The 24,678-nt window shown below is 40.1% G+C and overlaps 1 protein-coding gene across 1 annotated transcript in view; it reads right to left on the reverse strand.

Annotated features, from left to right (window-relative positions):
• Positions 1–24,678, reverse strand: part of MYH15 (myosin heavy chain 15) — a 135,827-nt gene that overhangs the window by 84,749 nt on the left and 26,400 nt on the right. The window contains exons 10-14 of the mRNA XM_037148869.2: positions 23,226–23,329; positions 21,731–21,869; positions 15,582–15,700; positions 10,137–10,286; positions 8,490–8,660 (exon numbers count right to left, since the gene is read on the reverse strand). Of these exons, the coding sequence (XP_037004764.2) occupies positions 8,490–8,660; positions 10,137–10,286; positions 15,582–15,700; positions 21,731–21,869; positions 23,226–23,329 (683 nt within the window). The remainder of the gene's footprint in view (positions 1–8,489; positions 8,661–10,136; positions 10,287–15,581; positions 15,701–21,730; positions 21,870–23,225; positions 23,330–24,678) is intronic.

Raw genomic sequence — 24,678 nt, forward strand, 5'->3', positions numbered from 1 at the left:
GAAATAATACTTGCTGTAAGAGGTTAGTGTAAATTCTTCCCCAGAAATGTAATCAGTTGACAAGGGGAAGGAATATTCACTACATACAAGTAGCCAATCATCCATTCAACTGATAGTTATTATTAAATACCTATCGGGACCAGGCACCAGTAGGAGCTGGCCACGAATCACATAGACAAAACGCCTTTCCCCATGGTGCTCACATTCTAGTGGAGCAAACAGACAAGACAAGTAAACAAAAGAAAAAAATAAGTGACTTAATTTCACATAAGTGCTTGGAAGATATGCAAAGTAAAGAGGCAGAGAATGACTGGGGGGCTGAGTGGGAGCAATTTTAGCAGAATGGGGTAGTAGGATAAAGCCCTGTGCCCTGAATGAGAGTGCAGTCCTGGGATGATCTGCACAGCATTCTGGGCAGAGCTCTCAGGCAGTGAGTGGCACATGTGGCAAGTATGTGGTCCTGCCAGAGTGGAGTGTGGACAGAGCAAAGCCTGTCCACACGGAGCATGTGGTTACAAGATAAAGTCAGAAAGGTAAGGAGTTTTGGATCCCAGAGGTCTTATGGACCATGGTAAGACATTTGGATTTTATTTGAAGTGTGATAGGAGGCATATGGTAATTTTTAATATGGAGTGATATGATTTGATTTATGCTTGAAAAGGGTTATATGTTTAGAAGGGGGTTGGTGAAGCAGAGCCCATGGGCCAAATCTTGGATGTGGCCTGTATTGTAAAGCCAGTGAGTTAATAATGGTTTTTACTTTTTTTTGTTGGTTTTTACATTTTTAAATAATTATAAAAACAAAAATAGGATATGTGTTAGAAAACCTGATGATCCCATTCAACAGACTCTCTCTCAAAAGGGCTGCATATTGTAGTAAATATTTTACATTTTGTGGGCCATATAGTTTTTTTGCACCTCTGCCAGCAACTCAACCCTTTCAGCCCTGAAGGAACAACTGACAATATGTAAATAAACTGAGTGTGGCAATGTCATTATGGAAAACAGTATGGAATTTTCTAAGAAAACTAAAAATGGACCTGCCTTATGACCCAGCAATTCCATTGCTGGGACTATATTCTAAGAACCCTGAAACACCAATCCAAAAGAACCTATGTACCCCAATGTTCATAGCAGCACAATTTACAATAGCCAAGAGCTGGAAGCAACCTAGGTGCCCATCAGTAAATGAATGGATCAAAAAATTATGGTACATATACACAATGGAATTCCATGCAGCAGAAAGAAAGAAGAAGCTCCTACCCTTTGCAACAGCTTGGATGGAACTGGAAAGCATTATGCTAGGTGAAATAAGCCAGGTGGTGAAAGACAAATACCATATGATCTCACCTTTAACAGGAAGCTGAACAACAAAACAAACAAGCAAGCAGGGTAGAAACAACGACTGAAATGGAGAATGGGGGACAGTGACCAGAGGGGAAAGGGGAGGGAATTTCAGGGGAAAAGGGGGAGGATTTACAGGAACTAGTATAAAGGACACATGGACAACAACTAAGGGGGGTGGAAATGGGAGGGAAGTGGCGGGCAAAGGGGGAGGTGGGCTGGGATGCGGGTAAAAGACAGAATACTGTAGTTGAAAAATAATTAAATAAAAAAAGAATACAGAATAAAAAAATAATAATAAATTAAAAAAAAACTATTTACAAAAGCAGGATTCAGCCTGGAATTGGCCCAGAGGGCTGCAGTTTATTGACCACTGGTCTAGACTAGTGATATAGTGTTGGAGGCTGTGAGAAGTCATTGAAAATGTGATATAGATTGAAATTAGCACTGGGTTGCAGCCTGCTGGTGGATAGAACATGGGGTATGATAGACGGAAGAATGACCAGGTTTTTGGTTTGAGCAAATGGGTAATGGATGTGGCCATTAAACAATATAGGGTACATACAGAGAGAGAAAACCAGGTTTGGTGAGGGATCAAGGACTCTGATATTTACATATGGTTTTGTATATTTATATACTCATTTATCTGCGTCACAATTATTTTGGAAGGACCTTCATGAACAAACTACTGTACCAGGCACTTTGAGTTTAAAAGAAGGGATCAGACTGTGTTCTGGCCCTAGAGCATTTAGCGGAGGAGGCAATACATGCACATCATATGTAGACCATGAAGTTGTCAAAACAAAAGTACGGGTAAAACGTCATGAGAATTCCAAGGTACAACATGACTCCTTGGCCCAACAACACCAATTTCATAATTCTCTACCAACCCTTTGTACCTAAGAACCATAGAATCTCAGGTTTGAGAAAGACATTAGAGGTTTAGTTCAACCCACCTAAGAGCTCCTTGAATCCCTTTCACAATTTTCTTCTGAAAAGCAAATAAGCTTATGCTTGAATACTTCCATAGAAACAGAACACACCAAGTTTGAGTCAGTGCTTTGGATGGGTGATATATTAAAAGAAAATTTGTCTGTAGTTCAGAGTTCTTTGTTTTAAATCATTCCACTAGAACCAATATAAATTGGTCTGATTTTTCTCTTCAGTGGTGGATCATTAGATATCTGAAGATTGTGTTTTTATACATCTATCATTCTAATATGTGGACTATGGTTTTCTATTTCTTTTGTTTATTTTCAGAAACTTATAACCTGCATTTAATAGAATATATATTGGACAACATTCAACCAATAACTCTTCATCTCAAGCACCTGGGTGGGGAATGATGCAGTGAATGAACATGTGCAGTGTTCTAAGTGAGGACAAAATAGTCTAAGTGAAACCAACACCTGTGTTGCTCCTGGCAGCATTGACCTTGTGGGTTCTTGTGAAAGTGAGAAATGAGTAAGATGATGTGGAGGACAAAGGAGAACCTGATAAATTAAAGTGAATTTGCTGGTACACACTCATGGAGGCATGGACTCCATCTTGTACCATTTTCTCACCATGCCTATAGTCAACCCTCAATAAAAACTGGAATTTGTCATTTAAAAATTTAAACATCTTCTGGGATGGTGTCTGTCCACTAGAGGGTTTTGGCAAACTACCACGAGTGGTACCTCATCTCAGGCGGAGCTGCCTTCCATGCATGAGGACCACCATTTCCCTGGGACTTGAATGATGCCAATTTGGTAGTGAATGGAAGTTATACATAAGACAATTAGATGTCACAGCTCATAATGCAACACCTAAATCACTGAGGGAAAAACACTCTTTCTGTAGAGTATTCTCCATTTCTCCAGTACTTGGAAAGTACAAAGCTTCTAACAAATATGAAGCCCTTCAGCCCTGACTGGTGTGGCTCAGTGGGTTGGGCATCTCCCCACAAGCTGATAGGTGGCTGGTTGGATTCCAGGTCAGGGCACATGGCTGGGTTGTGGGTCAGGTCTCTGGCTGGGGTAGGATGGAGGCAACTGATCTATGTTTCTCAAGTACATCAATGTTTCTCTGCCTTTCTCCCTCCCTTCCCTCCTCTCATAAATAAACAAACAAATAAATAAATAAATCTTAAGAAATACATGAGGCTTCAGAAAATTAATTTCCAAATGCTGCCCCATAGCATGAGTTGTTTTGTATTGCATAGTAAATGGTCTAGCCAGTTGTCCTGGCTAGACCATTTACTGTGCAGTTGACTCAGAACACTGGTACTCTAACCTCTCCCTCTTCGAATATGACCAATTCTGCTTTCTTCTCATTTATGTCTGTCACTGTCTTAGTATTTCCACTCTGCTGTCCTGATCAAGGGCTTATTATTCACCTTCGTAAATGTCTTAATGTTAGCCTTTCCTTCCAGTGCAACCACTATACACAAATCCACTGGATTAAAATAAGCAACCCTGACTATTCTATTGCCCAGCACAGAACCCTCTTTGGCTTCCCACTGCCTAAAAATAAGGTAGAAATTCACTAAAGTCCTTTCAGAAGCTGACTTTTTTTTTTACTTCTACCTACTTCTATCTGTCTGTTCTAAGCTCTGGCTAGACTACCTAACATTTTGGAACATGTCCTTTGCTTTCCTGTCTCTAGCCTTTGCTCTTGCCAGTCACCTCACCTGCTAACTTCCTCTCTCCACCTGCTGAAATCATACCCATTAAGTCTAGATAAAACTTTACACCCCTTCCCTCCAGACCTTTTTAGATACCTGCAAGTAGAGGTGACCTCTGCTCTCCTGAGCTCTGTGGCTCTTTGTTGCTGCCTTACTATATTTATACTGACATATATTTTTACATTTATTAGACTTACAAATTTCCTACTTGACTGTATACTTCCTAAGGGCAAGTGCTATTTATAACAAATCCTTAACTTTTCTACAGCATTTAATTCAAAGATTTCTGCACAGTAGTGTGGTATTTGGCCTAAAATTAAGGCCTGACATTATGTGTCAGGGAAAACCAAGAGGGCTTCAAGTGACCTAATCACAAGTTCCCCTCCCTGTTGTACTTCTGTGGGTGAGGTCCCCTAGCCAACAGCCCTCCTGACCATGGGACCTGTCACAGTGCCTTCTTATCCTGGGCAATGGGCTTCAGTTCTCTGCCAGCCCATGAAATTATTCAAAGAAGTAAGTCGCATCCTCCAGTGGCAACCAAGGGTCACCTCCCCCAATTATTACTACAAAGCCTGCCTCCCACAGCCCCTGCTTATTCATTCTCTTCTCAAGAGCAAACGCCATGTGGCTCTGCATGGCCTGCAGTGCTCTCCTCCAGGCTGTGGATAAGCTGCTGTCAATCTCATCACTGGTCCAGGGTAGGGTGGTCCCGTTTAGCCAGCCCCATCACTCCAGGATGGGGACCTCCCCTCACCAGTGGGGTGACAAGGAAGTGATCGAAAACAAGTTGTTACTGAATCAGTTTACTTGTTTCTTTAATTAAAAACAAATAATAATAGTTTTGGTCTTAAGACATCTTTCCAATTTACTCTAAGTTCCTTAAGTGCTAGGATGATGCCTCTGTTTTACATTTCTCACAATTCTTAGCATAGTAAGTTCCAAGGTGAATAAAATATAAGTTCTCAGCAACTTTTTTTAATAAGATTTTATTCATCTACCTTTAGAGGGGAAGGGAAGGAGAGAGGGAGAGAAACAATGTATGGTTGTCTCTCGTGTGTCCCCTGTTGGGAACTGGCCTGCAACCTAGGCATGTGCCCTGACTGGGAATCGAACCTCAATCCTGTGGTTCGCAGGCCTGCACTCAATCCACTGAGCTACACCAGCCAGGTTGGCAACTTTTTAAACAATTACTTGACAGGTGAATACTCTGACATCCAGGTTTGAGCTTTGGGGCCTGGGATGCTTTGCTGTGGGCAATAGGCAGAAAGTAAGAGGTACGAACAAAAAAGCACAAAATATTTATGTGTATATAAAAGATAACTAGATATTAATATAATTCATTTTATAATAACAGCATCAAAATTAGCACATCCAAAGAACCCCACTTGGGAGGCAACAACACTTACTGTCAAGGTGCTGCCAGGATTTAAAATATTTTAGAAAATTCTTTAGGATATCTGACACCATTGTCTACTTGGAAATTTCCTGTTGTGTGTTGGTGTATCGTTTTACAGACATAATCAAAAGATGCTGAGGCCAAGTCAGGCAAATAGGCAAACAATGTGGTCGAGCTAGGTAATACAGTTTGGACGCAGAAACAGGTGAGATGATTAGTATTCAAAGTGATTTTCTCTCAAAGCGGGTAAAACTCTAAAATGTTATCCTAATCCCCATCCCATGAGAGACTTTTCCAAAAGGGCCAAATTATTGGAAGGTGGATGTCACCTCTCACAGAGACCACAATGAAGGGGCAACAAATTTTGAAATGTGTAATTTTCATTTGTTTGCTTAAAAATATTAGAATTAATCTCTTTATCAATTCCTATGTAAAACCATAAATATGTAATCACATGTAGATACTTTAACATATAAATGATTGATGCTCAAGTTCTAAACAAACTAGAATATTCCACGTAATGAATGAGCGTGAGCTAATCCTATAATACATTTGCCTACCGCACACACATGCAAAGAGGTCACTGTGTACCTGAAGACCAAATTAATGATTGAAGCTGGGGTTAAAGTACAGTTGTGTTGCTTGCCTTGGTATTTACCCAAAAGAACTGAAAACAGGTCAACCTAAAAAACCCGCACGTGGATAGTTACAGCAGCTTGGATATTCATAGCAGCTTTGCTTGCCAAAGCTTGGAAGCAACCAAGATTTCCTTCAGTAGGCAAATGGATAAATAAACTGCGGTATAACCAGACAATGAAATATTATTCAGTGCTAAAAATAAATGAGCTACCAAACCATGAAAAGACATGGAGGAACCTTAAATACATGTGACTAAGTAAAAGAAGCCAATTTGAAAAGGCTACATACTGAATGAATCCCAACTATATGACATTCTAAAAAAGGCAAAATTATGTTGATAATAAAATGATCAATGACCCTCAGAGGCTTTGGGGGGCAGTGAAAATACTATGTCTGATGCCATAATGGTGGATACATGTTGTCATACATGTGTCCAAAACCACAGAATGTACAGCACCAAGAGTGAACCCTAAGGTAATTATGGGCTTTGAGTGATACTGACATGTCTGTCAGTGTAGGTTCATCAGCTGTACCAAGTGTGCCACCCTGGTGGGGGATGTTGATGACCAGGAGGCTAAGCACATAGGGGGGAGCAGGCATATCTCTGCGCTTTGACATTTTCCTGTGAACTTAAAATTGCTTTAAAAATAAAATCTTAATTAAAAAATACATTAGAGTTAGTTTGACACAAACGTTTGTATGAGCAAACATGTAGAACTTTTATGTATGAACATCTACTTTATGTATATATTACACACACACAGATGCATGCTCTAGGACATTTTGTACATACTGATGTATTTTAGTTCCTTAGAATTCTGAAAACTTTCTATGATTTATTATATTTCAAAGAGTAAGTTTGATCATTAATATTTACTACATTTTTTTTCACATAGCTTGAGTCAACAAAATGAATCTTTTCAAAATATAAAATCATTTTAAGAAAGGTTTTGGTATTCCTCATTTGCCTGACATGAATACCTTTGAAATCACTCATAGAAATCTGAAGACTTAAATTTTCCTGCTATCATCTGGTCAGTTTTTGTTTTCTCACTTTATCATATTAGTAGGAAATTACATCCATGTTGCTAGTATGTTATTTGGAATAACCGATATTGACAGGCATGATATAATAGGTTTCAGATCAACTAAAAATCAGTAACATTCACAGATATACTAGCACCTGAATCAGGTCTATGTGCCATCTTCCTGCCTGAAAACAGTATTTTGCCATAACCAGAGTACGTTACTACCACAGAACAAGCGCCAGACGCTAAATCTGCCCCTCTGCAAAGTTCCAGTTCTTTTCTTTCATTTCTAAGCAGAAAACTACAGCTTCGATAATGCCAGCAAACATTAACTGGATCACAGTTGGGTTATTTTTTTTAAGCAATTCACAAGTTGGTCATTATCATTATTTTTTAATTAACCTGTTCTCCCCCAAGGAAGTACACTGGTTGTAAAAGAAAGAAAATCAATGTGATGTCCACTCTTGCTGGAAATAGTGGTTATGTTCAAAGAAGATTTAGTTTAATATAAAGCCTAATAAGTAAAATTGACAGGACACTGATTGATAAAAACTGAGGCCCACAAACACTGTCACCTTGGCCCTCACCTGACAGGGTTGTTGAGACTCAGAGATGACAGCACAGCTCAAGAACACATTCAGCAAGTTAAAAGTGCAAGGCCTTGACCCGGGCAGCCCTGTCTTCAGGCTTTACAACAACCCACAGCTACAGTGAGACACAGAGGCAGGTGGCTAGAAACATGTCGCCACACTGGCTCCCATGGACAAAGCCACAGAAAAGAGCCATCATGACTTCCTCCTGAAAAACCAGTTAATCTTTCCCAGAGCACGTGGAAATATTTCAGAGTCCGGAAACACCACTGAATTCAGAAACCATACACTGCGGCTAATTTACTAATAAGCCATGAAGTACTGTCATAAATTACTTAAACTGGTACTTGTCCAATTAAACGAACAAACTACACCCTGCAAGGTAGTGGCCTTGAGGATTTATGGCAGTTGTTTGTTTGCATGCTAATTTGCCAAATTTCATTAAGCTGCTCTGGGTCTACTCCTTCACCTTATGCTAATCAGCCAGGCCTGACGGTGCTTATGTGTTCAGCTCTGTTTTTCCACTCAAGAGCATGACCATTTTTAATCTCGACAAGTTTCCTCATGCAGTAAGAGTGGAGGCCATGAGCAAGCAGCAAATGCGTAGCACAGCCTATGTTAGAGATGATGGAGTAGGGTAAGTGACATGAGCATTTAGTTAAGATGTCACAAGCGCTGCACACGAAGACCATTAAGAAAAAATGTGCAGAGCTCTCCTGCCCCACCTCCGATCCTCTGCCAGGGCCCCAGTCCCAACATGGATCAACATGGCAAGCAGGAACAACTCTCCTTAAATGAAAATGGGCAAGGAGAAAAACATACATCACCTTCTCAACGAGATCTATGCAGGCTTGCAAATCCAGACCAAAGTCTATGGGCACCCAGTCCATGCCTTCTTTCCTATATTCCTCTTGTTCAAGAACAAACATGTGTTGATTGAAGAACTGTTGTAATTTTTCATTGGTAAAATTAATGCAAAGTTGCTCAAGGCTGTTATACTTCAAAGATGTAATTAGGTGGGAAGAAAAGATAACAATAAAATTGAGAAAATGGCCACTACCTGAGGTAATAGATACGTTAATTAACTTGACTATGGTGATTATTTCACTCTGTATATGTATACCAAATATTCAAATTATACACCTTAAATATACACATTTTTAAATTATAGAATGTAACTCAAAAAATAAAATAAAATTAAGGTCCACTTGGAAAAATGTGAAGAGAAAACCATTAGCACTATCATATGATGGCAAATAAACCCAGTAAGAAATAAATGCTCAATTAAATTTTTACTTCCTTCAGATATACTCACAAACTAAAGATCATGACAGTAAAATAACACAGTGATATTTGTTGGGAATCGCTTTGCCTGGTTTCAGGAATTGTAAGTGCCTCCTATAGATAAAGATGAGTGAGCAACCTCTGGAATGCGAGCCACAAAGAGACAAAGCTTGTCTCTGGTAGCAAACACTGCCTCTGCTTCATCTCCCTGCCCCCAAAGTATTGTCAGATGGTCAGAGACAGGTGAGACCCCTCAGAGGAGGGGCAACGTAAGCCAGACACGATCGCTTGGGAGGCCATGATGGAAGGACTAGGGGGGCTGCAACAGAAAGGGGGTGATGGACCTAGCTTTGATGAAGCCTGAGTTCCCATGTCCTCTGGGAGAAGTGCTTCCTGGCTCTAATCCATTTAAGCCTAAAATCCTATGATGGGGAAGGCGGTGCAGCTCTGTGCTGGGAATGGTGAGTTCCCCAGGTGATCTGGCAAAGGAAAGAATTCCTAACGATCCTGTGAAACTGCATTGCTGAGAATGCTTTTAGTTAAATGATAAAGGCCCAAGCAGAAAAAAAGTTTATGTTCCCAAAGTTCTATAGCCTTTAACCTGACAGACCCTGATTTAGACAAAGCCCTAATGATTCTTTGTATACTATCTACTGTTTACTGCCTGACAATGATTAATAAGTTGTACCTGAACTCCTATGCAAAAAAAAACAAAACAATAAAAGCCTGTCTAGGCAAGGGTTGGGGCACTCTCTCTCCCCTTGAGAGAGTTGCCCAGCCACTCCAATCTGCTCTCCCCTTAAGAGGGTGGCCAGACCGTTCTGAGGCTCTCCACCCTTGAGGGAATAGCTGAGCTGGCCCTTGTTCTCCACAGGACTCAGTAGTCCATGTGTCTCATGTCTCATCCATGATGCCACAGGCACTGCTGGTCAGTGCATGCGTCAGATAGTAAAATTCAAAGTCACAAAATATTCCTTTATCTCTATGTACCTTTATTTAAAGCTTAATTAATTTTGTAATACTATTATTATTTATTAATATTAATAATGGCTATTTTCAAAACAAAGTAGCTCTTAAGGTTTGGAAAGAACAAATCGCATCAAGCTTTGATGGCATTTTCTGACATTCAATTCACATTTTCTAATCTCCTTGTAAATATGCATTGACTTCATCTTATCAAATATACTTACATCAAGGATTTCAAAGCCAGTGATGTCAAGAATGCCAATGAAGTACTGCCTTGGCAGCCGGGCGTCCAGGGCCCTGTTGATACGTGCCACCAGCCACTTAAACATCCTTTCATATATTGACTTGGACAGGGCTCCAACAGCGTAGGTCACCTAGGAATCACATCAAAAGCACTCCTTCATCTGGCAGTGGTGTTCATTTTAATCCTAGCACTCTCTATCTGTAACTGCCTTCTAGTCAACCCAGATATATATATATGTTTCTTTTGTAGTTCTAGCATACCACTGAGATGATACATGAGAAGAAATACAATACAATAAGAAAAAAGGAAAAAAAAACAAGGAAGGGAGAAGAGGGAAAGGAGAGGGGAAGAAAGGGAGATGAAAGGAGGTGAATTACCCTGATGCTTTTTTAGCCAACACGCGTGTGAGAGAAATCATGTTCCCATTACCAAAAGACCGAATACCCTGGGGTGAGGTGGCAACGTGTTCAGAAGCCTTGCTACTCAAAGTGTGACCCTGCGACCTGCATCAGCACTACCTTGGAGCTGGTTAAAGATGCCAATTCCAGTTCCAGACCTATGAATCCGAAGCTCCAACACAATCCCCCACGGATTCCCATGTACCATTAAGTTTGAGAAGTACTGGTAGAGTAACTGAGGACTCTGGAATCCCTAGCCCTGTCCTACTGCTGTTGCTGCAGCTGCTAATGAATTGTGTCACCTTTGGCAAGTGACCTAACCTCTCTGGGCTGCATGCAGTATCTTCATCTGAATAATGCTCTTGACGGTTCTTTCTAACCTCAGCTTCCCAGGGCTGCTCTCAAGTCCCTGCAGGGAGAATGGCAATTTAGCACATCATTCTGACTCAGATTCTCCTACTGTAAAACTCAGGCTGGGTTCCCCTCCCTGGAGGTGTGTGACAAAGGCTCTCACATAACCTACTGGGGAGAGCTCCAGCCTCTGTGTCTGGAGGATGCTGTGCAAAGGCAGAGCCTACTTCCACATGCAAAGGTGCTGATGTAGTAGCAGGTTTCTAACAGACTCCAAGTAGGAGTGAATTTCAGCTGGGCATACTCCAAGCCTGGAAGCAGAATGTGCTGCAACCACTTAACATTTAAAATAGACCCATCACATCCATCCTTCAGCTGCCCAGGAAAGAGCACACAGCCGGAGCCAGTTGGTGTCTGGTGTGATTTAGGTCTGAGTCACCCACTCTCTGATCAGTTATATCTTGAGTCATTCTCACAGTAATCCATAGTCGGGATGGCGTCTGTTTTTTATTATTGGCGTCAAGAGAACACCCGAACATATAAAGCACTGAGAATGATTTTTATCCTCTGGAGCACCAAGGACATCACTCTCTTGTCTACAGCAGTTACTTTGGAACTTTAAAAAGAACATGACTAACTTGTTCACCTCCTTTTAATTCCACAAATCCTTGAGAAGTGCGGATGGGAGAAAAACTTGCCTCAGGGAATAGTGAAGAAATACTGGAGGAAAGCCTGAAGATGTACCCAGAGAAAGAAATGGAAGGTACGATGTCTGCTGAAAGAATTACCGAACCCCATAAACCAACACACAGCACACTAAGTAACCATTTTCTGTCCAATGACTTGAATTAGGCAGCTACACCCACATTCTTCTGCTTTTTAGGAAATAAATGGACTCATAGCTTAGCTCTTTTTAAAATAACCTCACAGAAGACTTACTCTGAGCTTACTAGGGGGGTAATGACGCATGATAGCTAGGATAAAAACAACAAAAATCAGGGAGTCAGCCATATTTTTAACCACTTTGATCCCTACCTTTCTCATCTGTGAGTAACAATAATATAATATGCATATCATAGGGTTGCTAGAGAGATTCAATGTGACGGGGAGTGTAAGTATATATAACACAAAATTTGGCACTTATTGGATACTGTTAATTCCCCCTTTCCACCTTTATCACTTCCTCCTCCTCCCTCCATTGTTTGCCAGCTGTGCTTCTAGGGTTCACTGTCTCTGGGTATAAATGGAGGTATAGACAGTATCAACTGTGCAGTCTTGCCATTCAATTGAATGACACATCTGCACTTAGCATAGCACCCATTGGTGATTACTCAATGGATACTGATTTTTATTATTGTTTTATCATTATTAATCTTTTTAAATTAAAATACTACCCTGGCTGGTGTGGCACAGTGAATTGAGTGCTGGCCTGTGAACCATAGGGTCACTGGTTCGATTCCTAGTCAGGGCACGTGCCTAGGTTGCAGGCCAGGTCCCCAGTAGGGGGTGAGTCAGAGGCAACCACACATTGATGTTTCCCTCTCTATCTTTCTCCCTTCCTACCTCTCTCTAAAAATAAATAAAATCTTTAAAAAATAGAATAAATTAAAGTAATATTTTTAAAAGGCATAGTTAGAATTCTTATTAGATCATAAAACACTAGACAAAAGAGCCCTAGTTTTTTTTTTAAATTAAATTTATTGGAGCAACATTGGCTAGTAAGATTATATAGGTTTCAAGTGTATGTTTCTATGATACATGATATAGCTATTGCACTGTGTGCTCCCCATTCAAAGTCAAATCATGTTACGTCACCATATATTTGACCTCCTTGACCCTTTACTACCCCCCCACCCTCGTTCCCTCTGTACTGTTGTCTGTGTCTATGAGTTTAGGTTTGTTTGTTGTTCTTCATTGGTGCTTTCAGTTCCATATCCTACGGAGGAGTGAAATCATACGGTTCTTAACTTTTTCCATCTAACTTATTTTGTTTAGCATGATATTCTCAAGGTCCATTCATGTTGTCACAAATGGCAATATTTCATATTTTCTTAGGGCTAAGTGGCATTCCATTGTATATATGCAGACAATCATGTGTAGTGGCTCTCAACTCAGGGTGGCACCTTCCTCTAAAGAAGAATGACCTTGGAAATCAGCAAATCTGACATTTGCTGAATGTCACAATGACTGAGTTTGCTACTGGTATCTCGCACCTGGAAGCAGGAATGGAAAACCTCCTACAGTGTGCAAGACACTCTCATGTATGAAGAACTGCCCCATTTAGATGCCAATCACTCCTCTACTGAAACACACAGAGAAATTCAATCTCTTCACTGGGGTGCTGAAAATATTTAACCAAGGTCCCAGAGTTAGTTAGCATTAGAGCTAGAACTACATTTTTCTACAGTGTTAACACTGCAAGAATTTTTGCCATCTTTTGCAATTGCCATCAACAGAGCATATACATACATCTCTATTCTTAGCAGTGGCAATTGTCTCTATAAAGTCAGTAAAATTCCTAAGAAAAGAAAAGCCTTACAGTGTGCTTTCTTACTCTGTCTCCAGGAGAGGGAGGAAGACAGAGGGGGAGAAGGAAGGGGAGGGAGAGGGGAGGGTAAGGATTTTCTTTTCATTTAATGTTGAATAATAATATAGAAGCTTGCTTCACTGGTTCTATTATAATAAAGCCTGGTGTGGTAACTCAGTCCCTGAGAACACAATATTAAATAGGCGAAGGTTTGATTCCAGTCCTTCCATGGCCTGATTAGTTTTTCACAGAGCAAGTCCTTGTTCTATAATCATAGCATGTCATGCAGGCATGTTGTGGTGAATGTCTTACAAAGCAAGAAACTGCCAAATACCTCTCAGCTCGCTACCAAGAAATAGTTCAGCTACTTGTCCTGCTAATCATGGTTCATGTTCAGCTCAGTATTTAGTTTATTTGGACACTTGTGGAGCACCTGCTGCTTGCAGGGCACTGTGCTGACTACTGAGGGTGTCACGATGAATTACACACACTCAGCGGCCTCAAGAAACCCAGGCTACCAGAGAGGACACAAACGTAGGCAGATTGTTTCAGTGTAGTTAGTATTGTGGCAGAGGTAGAATTATTGATTCCTAGAGTAAGCTAAACTAGGAAATTGATTTTGATTAGTTGGTGAAATGTTTTAACTAAAACAGTCACACCAGATGCCTTAATACATCAAACAAAATAGTTTATTGTAGTCAAAATAACTGTCTTCTATCACAAATTTGTTCATGTCTCTCTCATTTTTGGACTTCAGACGTAGAAAAACTAAATGTCACCTGAGTACTAATTGTGTGTCCTTTGGAATGTGACGAGTTTCCCTAACCCTAAGTTTCCTCAAATGGAAAAATATAATTACTCCTGCCCTCCCTACTTACCTCTGAATATTGTAAGAATGGAAGGGGATAATATCTCTGAACGTTTAATACGTATATGTGATCACACCATTTTCTCTTACCAGAAAGACCACATTTCTCAGCCCCCTGTAACTAAGGGGAAAATTTGACTAATTCTTACCAACAGAGTGCTAGTGAAAATGATATCACTTCTGACCCCAAGCAGCTCAGGTGGAGCACTCGCTCCACAAATCATCTGCATCCTTGTGCAGCAACCTGGAGGCTGTGTGTTGCAGACGGCCTCACTACAAAGAGGAAGAAGGCTGTCCCATGTGGGCTGGTCTTGGTGGGAGCAAGAAATAAATGTTCATTTTATTGTCACTGGGATTTTAGCATGTGTGTGTTACTGAAGCATGTATATTTCATACTGACTAACACACACTTCAGATGGAAGTTATCATTCTGAAATGCACTGGCATGCTCACATGAATTCACTACCCAGAAGCTCTGGGAATATCTGCTGTATTCTGGCAAAGCCTCAGAGCCCTTGTTAATTCTATCGTTAAATCTTTCTCCTAGATGCTGAACAAAACCTATATGACCTTCCATCTTTCATTTCTGTTCTTAATCCCCTCCCCTGAAATACTAACTTCAGCATATGTTCTGAAATCCTTTCCCAACTGTCACCATGGGTCTGTTACTCTGAAAAGTCAATATTTCAGACAGATGAAGGATGCCAATTTATGAATTATATTCATGTCAGAAACCAACAGCTTTGAAACTTCTTAGCTGGACAACGAAGATTTGATCACATGTAAAGGGCTTGCCTGCCTCTGCAGAGAAATTTGCTGCTCAAGGGAAAACTGCCAAAGGGGTATATTCCAGGCTACAAAGACTCTCAACACCAGAGCCTTTACTCTGATGTGCATCGCAACTGAAGTCGCTGGGAATGTTCATCACAGTCACTCTTTTTTTTGCTTTTTCACAGAAGCTTTTGTTGCAGACATCATCAAAAATTGAAAAATACACAAGCATAATATGTATACACTTACAACGAGATCAGAGAATCAAAATGCTCCACAAGTGTCACCTTACTTGCCCTGGCAGTGCTCAGTTGGTTGGAGCACGGTCCTGTGCACTAAAAGGTTGCAGGTTTGACTCTCAGTCAGGGCACACATTTAGTTTGCTGGTTCAGTCCCCACTCAGGGTATGCATGGGAGGCAACCAATCAATGTTTCTCACATTGAAATTCTCTCTCTCGCTTAAATCAATAAAAATATCCTCAGGTGAGGATTTCTTAAAAATCACCTTACCTGTTCTACATTTTGATGGCTAGTAACATACTCATTACCAACTTTGATTCTAGGATGGATCAAGCCCTTCACCAGCTCAGAGGAGTTAATGCCCATGAGGAAAGCGGCTTTGTCAGCACCTGTCAGAAGGAAGGAAGGAAGGAAGGAAGGAAGGAAGGAAGGAAGGAAGGAAGGAAGGAAGGAAGGAAGGAAGGAAGGAAGGAAAGAAGGAAGGGAAGGCGAGAGGGAGGAGAGAGGAAGAGGGGAAGGAAAAATACTGTTAAATTGTATTCTATTATAGTCAAATGCTATCCAGAGGATGAAAGAATAGTATGTTTAAGTTGATGTAGCAAGTTAGATTACAGTTTTCAAATAATTACCTGAACCCTAAATATTTAAGGCTCTATTTCTTGGAAATGCAAATCAAAACCACATGAAATGCCACTTCACAGCAACTAGAATGGCTACTAACAAACAAACAAACAAACAAAAACCCCAAAAGCAGAATAAGTGTTGGTGAAGGTGTGGAAAAATTGGAACTCTCACACACTACTGGTTAGAGAGTAAGACAGTATAGTTGCTGTTGAAATTAGTTTGGCAGCTACTCAAAAGGTAAACAGAATATATAAAGAATTCACATGACTCCACTCCAGGAAGACAAACAACCCAATTAAAAAATGGGCAAAAGACTTGAGCAGATACTTCTTCAAGGAGGACATACAGAGGGTCCAGAGACATATGAAAAGATGCTCAGCATCACTAGCCATTAGAGAGATGCAAATTAAAACCCAATGAGATACCACTTCACACCAGTCAGAATGGCCATCATAAACAAATCAACAAACAACTAGTGCTGGCAAAGTTGTAGACAAAAGGGAACCCTAGTGCACTGTTAGTGGGAATGCAGACTGGTGCAGCCACTATGGAAAACAGTATGGAAATTCCTCAGAAAACTAAAAATGCAACTGCCTTTTGACCTGGAAATTCCATTGCTGGGATTATAAACTAAGAACCCTGAAATACCAATCTGAAAGAACCTATGCACCCAAATATGTTCGTAGCTGCACAATTTACAATAGACAAGTGCTGGAAGCAACCTAAGTGCCCATCAATAAATGAGTGAAAAAAAAAACTGTGGTACATTTACACAATGCAATACTACACAGCAAGAAAGAAAGAACTCCTACCATTTGCGACAGCATGGATGGAACTGGAGAGCATTATGCTAATTGAAATAAGCCAGGTGGTAAAAGACAAATACCATATGACCTCACCTATAAGTGGAACCTAATCAACAAAACCAACAAGTAGGCAAAAATATAAGCAGAGACATTGAAATTGAGAGCAAATTGACAGTAACCAGAGGGGAGTTGGGGGAAATAATGGGGGGGGAAGGGGGAAGGGCTTTCAGGAACATGTATAAAGGACACGTGGACAAAACCAAGGGGAGGTAGGATCAGGGAAGAGAAGTGGGGATGCTTGGGGGGGATTTGTGGAAGGACAATGGAGACAACTGCACTTGAACAACAATTTTTTTTAATAGCTCAAAAATAAAAAACAATTCAGAGTTGCTTTAGACCCAGAAATCACACATCTAGGTTACATAGCCCATAGAAATGAAAACATATATTCACACACACACACAAATTATATGCAAATGTTTCTAGCAGCATTATTCATACTGGCCAAAAAAGTAGAAATGCCCAAATGTTCATCAGTGGATTAATGGATAAACAAAATGCTGTATATAAATACAAGGAAATATTTTTCAGCCATAAAAAGAAATGAAGTATTGATGAAGCTACAACATGGATGAAACTTGAAAATATTATGCTACGTGAAAGAAGACGGACACAAATACTCACATATCATATGATTCCATTTTCATGACCTGTCTAGGAAAGACCAATCCATATAGACAAAAAGAAGATTTGTTGTTGCCAGAGGATAGGGAGAGAAGGGCCTGGGGAGTAGCTACTCCAGGGTACGGGGTTTCTTTTTGGAGTAATGAAGTGTTCTGGAATTAGATGGTGGTGATGGTTATACAACCTATGTGTACATTAAACTTTACTAAACTTTATATTTAAAAAGGGGGGATTTTGTTGTGTGTAAATTATAGCTTAATTTTAAAAAGAATCTCTAAAAAGAAATGTTTATCTGAAGGACATGGAATATTTCATCTTTATTATTTGCCTACTTTTCCCTCCTATATATATACACTTATAGATTCTTTCAATGAAACAGGGACTTGTAATTTGATGATTCAAGAGAACCACTAATCAACGGAAGCCAGGGCAATTGCCCAGTACTGCATTGAAAACCATTCCTTTTCCAGCAGTGTCTGTTTGTGCCATAGTGCCCTCTGCTGCCCAACAAGAATACTTGCAACCCACACAATTGCGCTTGCATAAACCAGTTTCTATTTTCTAAGGACAGAAGTGGGGAAGAGTGCTACCAGAAGGAAAAGTAAATAGGCACGTATCACATCAGGTGTTTAAAAAAACCCTTAAAACAAGAATGCCACAGGTGAAATGTTATAAGCACATTTCAAATTGTATATTTCTTCAGTTATCAAACAAAAGGAATGTTTCACTCATCTGAAATCTCCCTGCTACGTCTCCCATTTTAAATGAATCCTGACATATACAATACTAGTATATCTAATGTAATCAGTCTATAAAATAATGTTTTATTGTCAATTTATAAAACAGTGTTTTATGATAGAAAAATGTAGTCTTTCCTCACTTTACTAAAAAGCACAAATTTTTCTGAGCAATAACCACAAATGGGGCAAGTAAAACACATGTGCACGCACACAATCAGAGAGCTGTACACCATCATTAACAGTATCCATGTCCTTTTTGTGGGCCTTTAAATTTTTCACAAGGACTTGAAAAAGCTTGAAATGTTTGATTTCCTTGTTAACTAAAATCAATACGTATTATACATACATTTCTACAAGCTACACACCCACTCTGTGTCAGCGATAATGGTCTAGGTACTCAGTTGCTATGAAACCTTTCAAAACACAAAGCCTGTTTGGGGAAATACATGGAAAACTCAAAACTCAGGCAGACGTGCCCACCTATGCTGAGATATTCCTGCTAAGAGCACCATGCTTGCACACAAAGGACTGATTACTTCAAGTTGTGAATCCAGCGCATCAGAGCCAGAGAGTTTTTAAACTAGGAGACACCATGTAACCCGACATGAAGATATTTGAAAAGAAAGCAAGAAGTGCAACGTGCCTGATGAATCTGAGTGGAGATGAACAGTAACCAACAATGTGAAAAATGAACAATTCCACAGTATCTGTCCAGGAAAAAGAAAAGAGACAGGAGTATAGTTTTCTAAGGTTTGGAAGCATTCAGGTGGACATTATAGGTAATAACAGTCTCAAATTCATACACCATTTTTCTAGTGTTAAGAACAGTTCTTTGAGTATATTTCTATCCATTAACAAAAACACCCCCAATTTTTCTGGATGGCATCCCACTGTAAGCTCTAACAGAAATAGCATCCACCACTACGGAAGTATTTCTCGCCCACTGCAGAAGCAGTGAGGCGTCCCCAGGGGACCAGCATGTCCAGCACCTGTCCCCCAGGTGTTCATTACACATCACACATGTTCTCCACCTTTTTTTTCTTGACAGAAAACAATAGTGCTCATCATGTCCTAAAAAATAAATGACTTCCTTCGCACTCAAAATTTATAGTTTTACGATCAAAATGAAAATAGTTAAATTTGTGAATAAAAGTCCATCTGACCTTCAGAAGACACTTTTGCAAACAAAGCAATCAATGTCTGTAAACATATTTTCCTCATGTGACCTGATGTGGTCCAGAAAGATGCTTTCTGAAATCCCCACCAAGAATCCCCATTCCTTCAGGATGCTGTGAACACACCCGCGGGTTGTGACTAGGCAGTATGATCTGAGCCAGGAGGGTAGCATGTAGGTAGAGCAGGGGTTCTCTTACACTGGTGTGCATCAGAATAGCCCGGAGAGCTACTGCAGAACCAGAAGACTAGCTCCCTGAAGGAGACTAGGGTGTGGGCTTGTTTTCATCATGTTCTCCAAGTGATTCTGCTACACATAAATGTGGGAGAGCAGAGTCCTTACTGCAATGGTCCTCGACCTTCTCTGAACATAGGGGTCACCTGGGGAGCTGTGGAAACAAACACTGCTGACTCACCCACCCCCAGATCCACTTTCTTTGGTCTGGGTGAGGCCTGAGCGTCAATTGGCAAACTCCCCAGGTGATTTCAATACAAAGCCAACTTTGACAAGTATACTCCAGAATACTTGGGTTTGTAAGTACGCACATTTTGAAGTCAAGAAGATGGAGAGAACAAAGTCTGACTTGACCTGAAAACAGGTAGGAGGCTGAGAAAAGCAAAAGATAATTGTTTCAAACTTCACAATTTTCTCCCAGTTTAATCTCATCCATGAACAACCAAATACACAGAAAAAAACCCAGTTTTGTCAGTCCACACCTGATTGAAAGAGGGGTGGTGATAATAACACTCAATAGTTTTTTATGAAGGGTTGGTATATGGTTTATGAGTTGTTCACATTCATTAATTTTTAAAAGATTTTAATTATGTTTAGAGAGAGGGGAAGAGAGGGAGAAAGAAAAGGAGAGAAACTTCAATGTGTGGTTGCTTCTCGCATACCCCCTTACTGGGGACCTGGCCCACAACCCAGGCACGTGCCCTGACTTGGAATTAAACTGGAGACCCTTTGCTTCACAGTCTGCTACTTAATCCACTGAGCCACACCAGCCAGGGCACATTTCTTTAATTTATTGAGCAAAGTTTACTAAGCATTTGCTATGTGCCAAGCCCTGGTTCTAGATCCGATAGTAAGAAGAGAGCTAAACAAGACAAACATCTCTGGCATCAAGGAATTTATAATTTATGAGAGTAAATAACACACAGGCAAAAATATCAAGTCAGTCAGCGAAAGAACTGCAGAAGAGATCAAGAAACCAGGTACAATGCAAGTGGAACTAGGAACAGGTCCTTTCCCAGTAAGTGGGAATGACTGAAGTGCCCATCAGTGGATGATTAGACAAACGAAACATGGCGTGCGCATAGAACAGAATATTACACTTCAAAAGGAATGAACTCCTGACACATACGACATGGCTGAATCCTAAAGTCTTAAAGACATTGTGCTAAGGGAAATGAGCCAGACAGAAAAAAGCCCACAAATATTGTATGATTCCGCTTACATCAAGTATCTAGAGTAGTCAAAATCAGAGAGACAGAAAGCAGAATAACGGGTGCCGGGAGCTCGGGGGAGGGGGACATGGGGAGTGGTCATTCAGCAGGGGCAGAGTTTCGGTTTGGGATGGCGGACCCTTTCTGGGGATGGACAGTGGTGGTGGCTGTGCACAGTGTGAAGACGCCTAATGCCGCTAACCTGTAAAAGGGCAATAAACTTAAAAGCAGTCAAAATAGGAAACTTTATGTCATGTGTATTTCATCACAATTAAAAACACGAGCTTTATTAAAAATTATTTGTTGAAGGATTTCAGTCAGTTTCCTTTTTTTGTTTCCGTTCTCAGGAATTTTAATATTAAACGAAATAATTACAACAACTATGCTTCCTTCTCTTCATAACTGTGATTTTTCACTTTAATGAGTATTCTAAACAAGTCATTCATTGAAAAGTGCCTCAAATCTTTTTGATAAGCAGGCAAGACTGTAGATTCTTTAAATGTGAATAAAAAAACAAAGAAATGAAGCCATCGTAGTCTCTGTCCAGTGAAAACTCTACCTTCGAAATTCTGAAACTCTTGGCTCACAGCTCCGTTACGTCACATACTACATTTATGCTGATTTGTCTGTCCCTTCCCTTCCGCTGTTCTCAGTAGTCTGTGTGCTGCAGGCAGGCGATGTCCCCGTCTACCCTGTGTTACCCAAGTTTAACAGGTTTATTGGCATCCTCAATAATTAAGAAGTGCTACTTATTCTGACATACAAGGATTCCACATCAGCATGGTGGCTAGGAGAACAATTTTGAGGAATGGCAACTGAGGGAGATTGTTGATTAATTTCAACATTTTTTTCAAAAACCAAGAGGGGAGGTCAACTGTTAGGAAAGGGGGATAGGCCTGGGGTCAAGGATCTAAAGTGTATGTCATGACTTCAAAACGATTCTTACTTTCTGTGCCATCTGCTTCCACTTTCTCTTCTCTGGGTTTCTGTTTAAATTTCATGTTTCCTAAGTGCATGATGGCCCCAGTGAGTTTGTAGGATCCATACTTCTCTTCAGGAAGGAAGCCCAAGATGTCCATGGCTTGCTGTACAGAGAGAAACAGATGGCCCTGTCCTCCTTTGCCTGATGGCTGTGGTAGCAGCTCACTCCCCCCACCCCGTGTGCCACAGTCTTCTACACTCCAAGGGCTGTGGGCTCCAGAAGGGAGTGAGACAGGTCACCACAGCCCTGCAGTGTAACAGCTTCCAATGCACAACGGCCCTGTTGGCACTTGGTCACCCACGTCCACTGATCCCTTTAAAAAAGAATTATGAAGACACCAGACTTGGCTTGTTTAATTTCCAGTAGTTTTAGAAAATTTCTTGATGACCTGTGTCCCTCCTCTCCCTTCCGGAAATCAGAATCGTTAACTGGCTATATAGGTGAGTTATTTTCTTTTTCATGGTTATGGCAAAAAAATAGTTCCATATCTGATCGGTTGCTTATTTCTGGGATTCCATATGTTCTCCCAACTTTATTGCAGAGCTGATACATTTCAGAGGCTGGTGAAAGGAAGTGTTAAAGGAAAAAAAAAAACACCCATTTCATCAAAGAACTGTATCCTAAGAAGCCACTGCACATGGTAAGGTGTGTACCAATTTCCATCTTCTGCTCTAGGAAGGTGGGAATTGGTAAAATCTTTCCAGTGGTGAATTTAGAATACACATAAACAGACTATAGAAATACAGTCCATATTTTATACTCTATTAAAATACTTACCTAGTAATTTCACTTTTAGGCATCTAGCATAACATGAATCTGATAAATGGAAAAAGAACTTACCTTCAAAGATATTCACCACAGCACAAAATAAAACAAACAAATGAAAAGCCTTGTGTCTAATAATAGGAGAATGGCTAAAAAATGACAGGACAAATGCCTGATAAAATATTACGTATCCACATAAATGGTCATGAAGAGCTTATAGCACTGAAAACATATATTATAACATTAACTGAAAAAGTAAACTTATATACCAAATATATACGTAGTATGATTATAATCTTTTGTTTAAAAATAAAAGATAGCAACCCCAGAAGAAAAAAAGAATAAAGACTATAAAGTCATATATATATGTGTATCTATATACACACATATATAAACACACATACATATAACATATGTATATATGACATAAAAAAAAACAGCAGTTGTCATTTAGTCAAAACATCTTCCTACTTTTCTACTTGTACCAAAGTTACTACAATATATAAACAATGTGCATTTTTGTAAGAAATAAGTAAACTTTGGACAGAAGCAGCCCTGGAGGGTCTCCTTCTACTCTTCATCTCCAGGAAAAGGAAGGTCACTTCCCCAGGACCCTTCAGAAGAATGGAGATCTAAGATGCTTTCTTTTATTTCTCATTGGTGTTGCCAGACTTTGATAGCGAATAAGCCTTACATCCGTGGCCAGTAATTGTGCAGCATCATCCGAGCTCTCCACAGCAACTACTCCATGACAGCAAATGTGAAAGTCAGAAGGATTTTCAGACACCAGGAGCATATCTGCAGTGGGAAAACCACCAGTTAAACAGTTTAAAGAAACCCATGGAGCTGTAGAAAATAACTGACCAATATTCACAGTTTACTCTTAGAGCTTATAATATGCTTATAATATACTCATAATCGAGCCAAAATAAACCTCTATTCAATACCCAAAGCTCTGCAATCAATTTTTGCCCTCTGCTAACTTGTCAGTCATGTGGTAACGCCTCCCAGGATCAGGCCAAATCTGCAAGCAGATTCAATGGCAGCAGCTTGAATTGGTGTGAAAGAAAACAGATAATGTGTTGGCACAACTTCGAAAACAAAAATTTGGCTTAGATGCGTGGTTGAGAGCTGAAGAACAAAAAAATGCTTTGTAAAATTATAAGTATAATGGGCTTGAACTTCAAAGGCTAGGAGGCAGCAGACCCTGAGGCCGGCACTCCAGGAGCACTAGCAGCATAATCCTATCACAGCACGTCCTCCTATTAGGAGGCTGAGTCTGTCTGTCAAGAAACCCCTACATCAGCTACTGTGTTCAGTGCTGCTCCTCTCACATGTCTAAGACTCCTGACATGATTCACTTAGTCAGGAAACACGATGCAGGCCAAAGTCAAGGCAGGCCATCAGAAGTACTTCAGCAACTGACTTGGCCAAATCACGTAACTCTCAATGCCACACACGCGCTCTCAAGGAATTTTCTTTGAGCTGATCTGATTTTTCTATTTATCACTCAGTGAAGTGAAGCTCTGTTACCTTGAACCCAAAATCTCAGAAAGAAAAAATTGGGCCACTGTGCAATTGTTCCTACCAGCTCTCTTTGGAAACAACCCAAATGTCTGTCAACAGTTAAACTCTTGCATATGGATTATTATTCAAAATAATTATGCTGAGTGAAATAAGCCAGACATAAAGAGTATAAACCATCTTATAAAATTCTAGGGCAAAATTTCTATTACATTATTTTATTTTTGTGAAAGCTAAAAGGAAATTTACTCACTGAAATCTCAGAGGATCTTGGGCATGCACATGAACCTTGTTAGAGAATTTTCTGTATGTCTCTTTTTCCCATACGAATTTCCCCAAACATTTAAAACCCACAGTTTTACTGTATAAACAGCCTAAACCATAGCAATCTATGATTATGTCATTTTACACTGGGGAAAATTCTCAAAAAATAGTGGTACAATAGAACAAAAAGGTCAGGAAAAAGTGAATTTTATCATAAAAACACTCACATAAATTGATCCCTCTCTAAACCAAGTGGAGATATAAGAGAGTCAGTGAGCTACAATTCTAGACTACAGGAGAGAAGTCTGGATCCATGATCAAGCTTTAGAAATCACAAATAGAAATGATCTTTAAAGCCA

This window comes from Artibeus jamaicensis, unplaced genomic scaffold (assembly GCF_021234435.1).
Source record: "Artibeus jamaicensis isolate MK-2021 breed Jamaican fruit bat unplaced genomic scaffold, CSHL_Jam_final contig_3126, whole genome shotgun sequence".
Taxonomy (NCBI): Eukaryota; Metazoa; Chordata; class Mammalia; order Chiroptera; family Phyllostomidae; genus Artibeus; species Artibeus jamaicensis.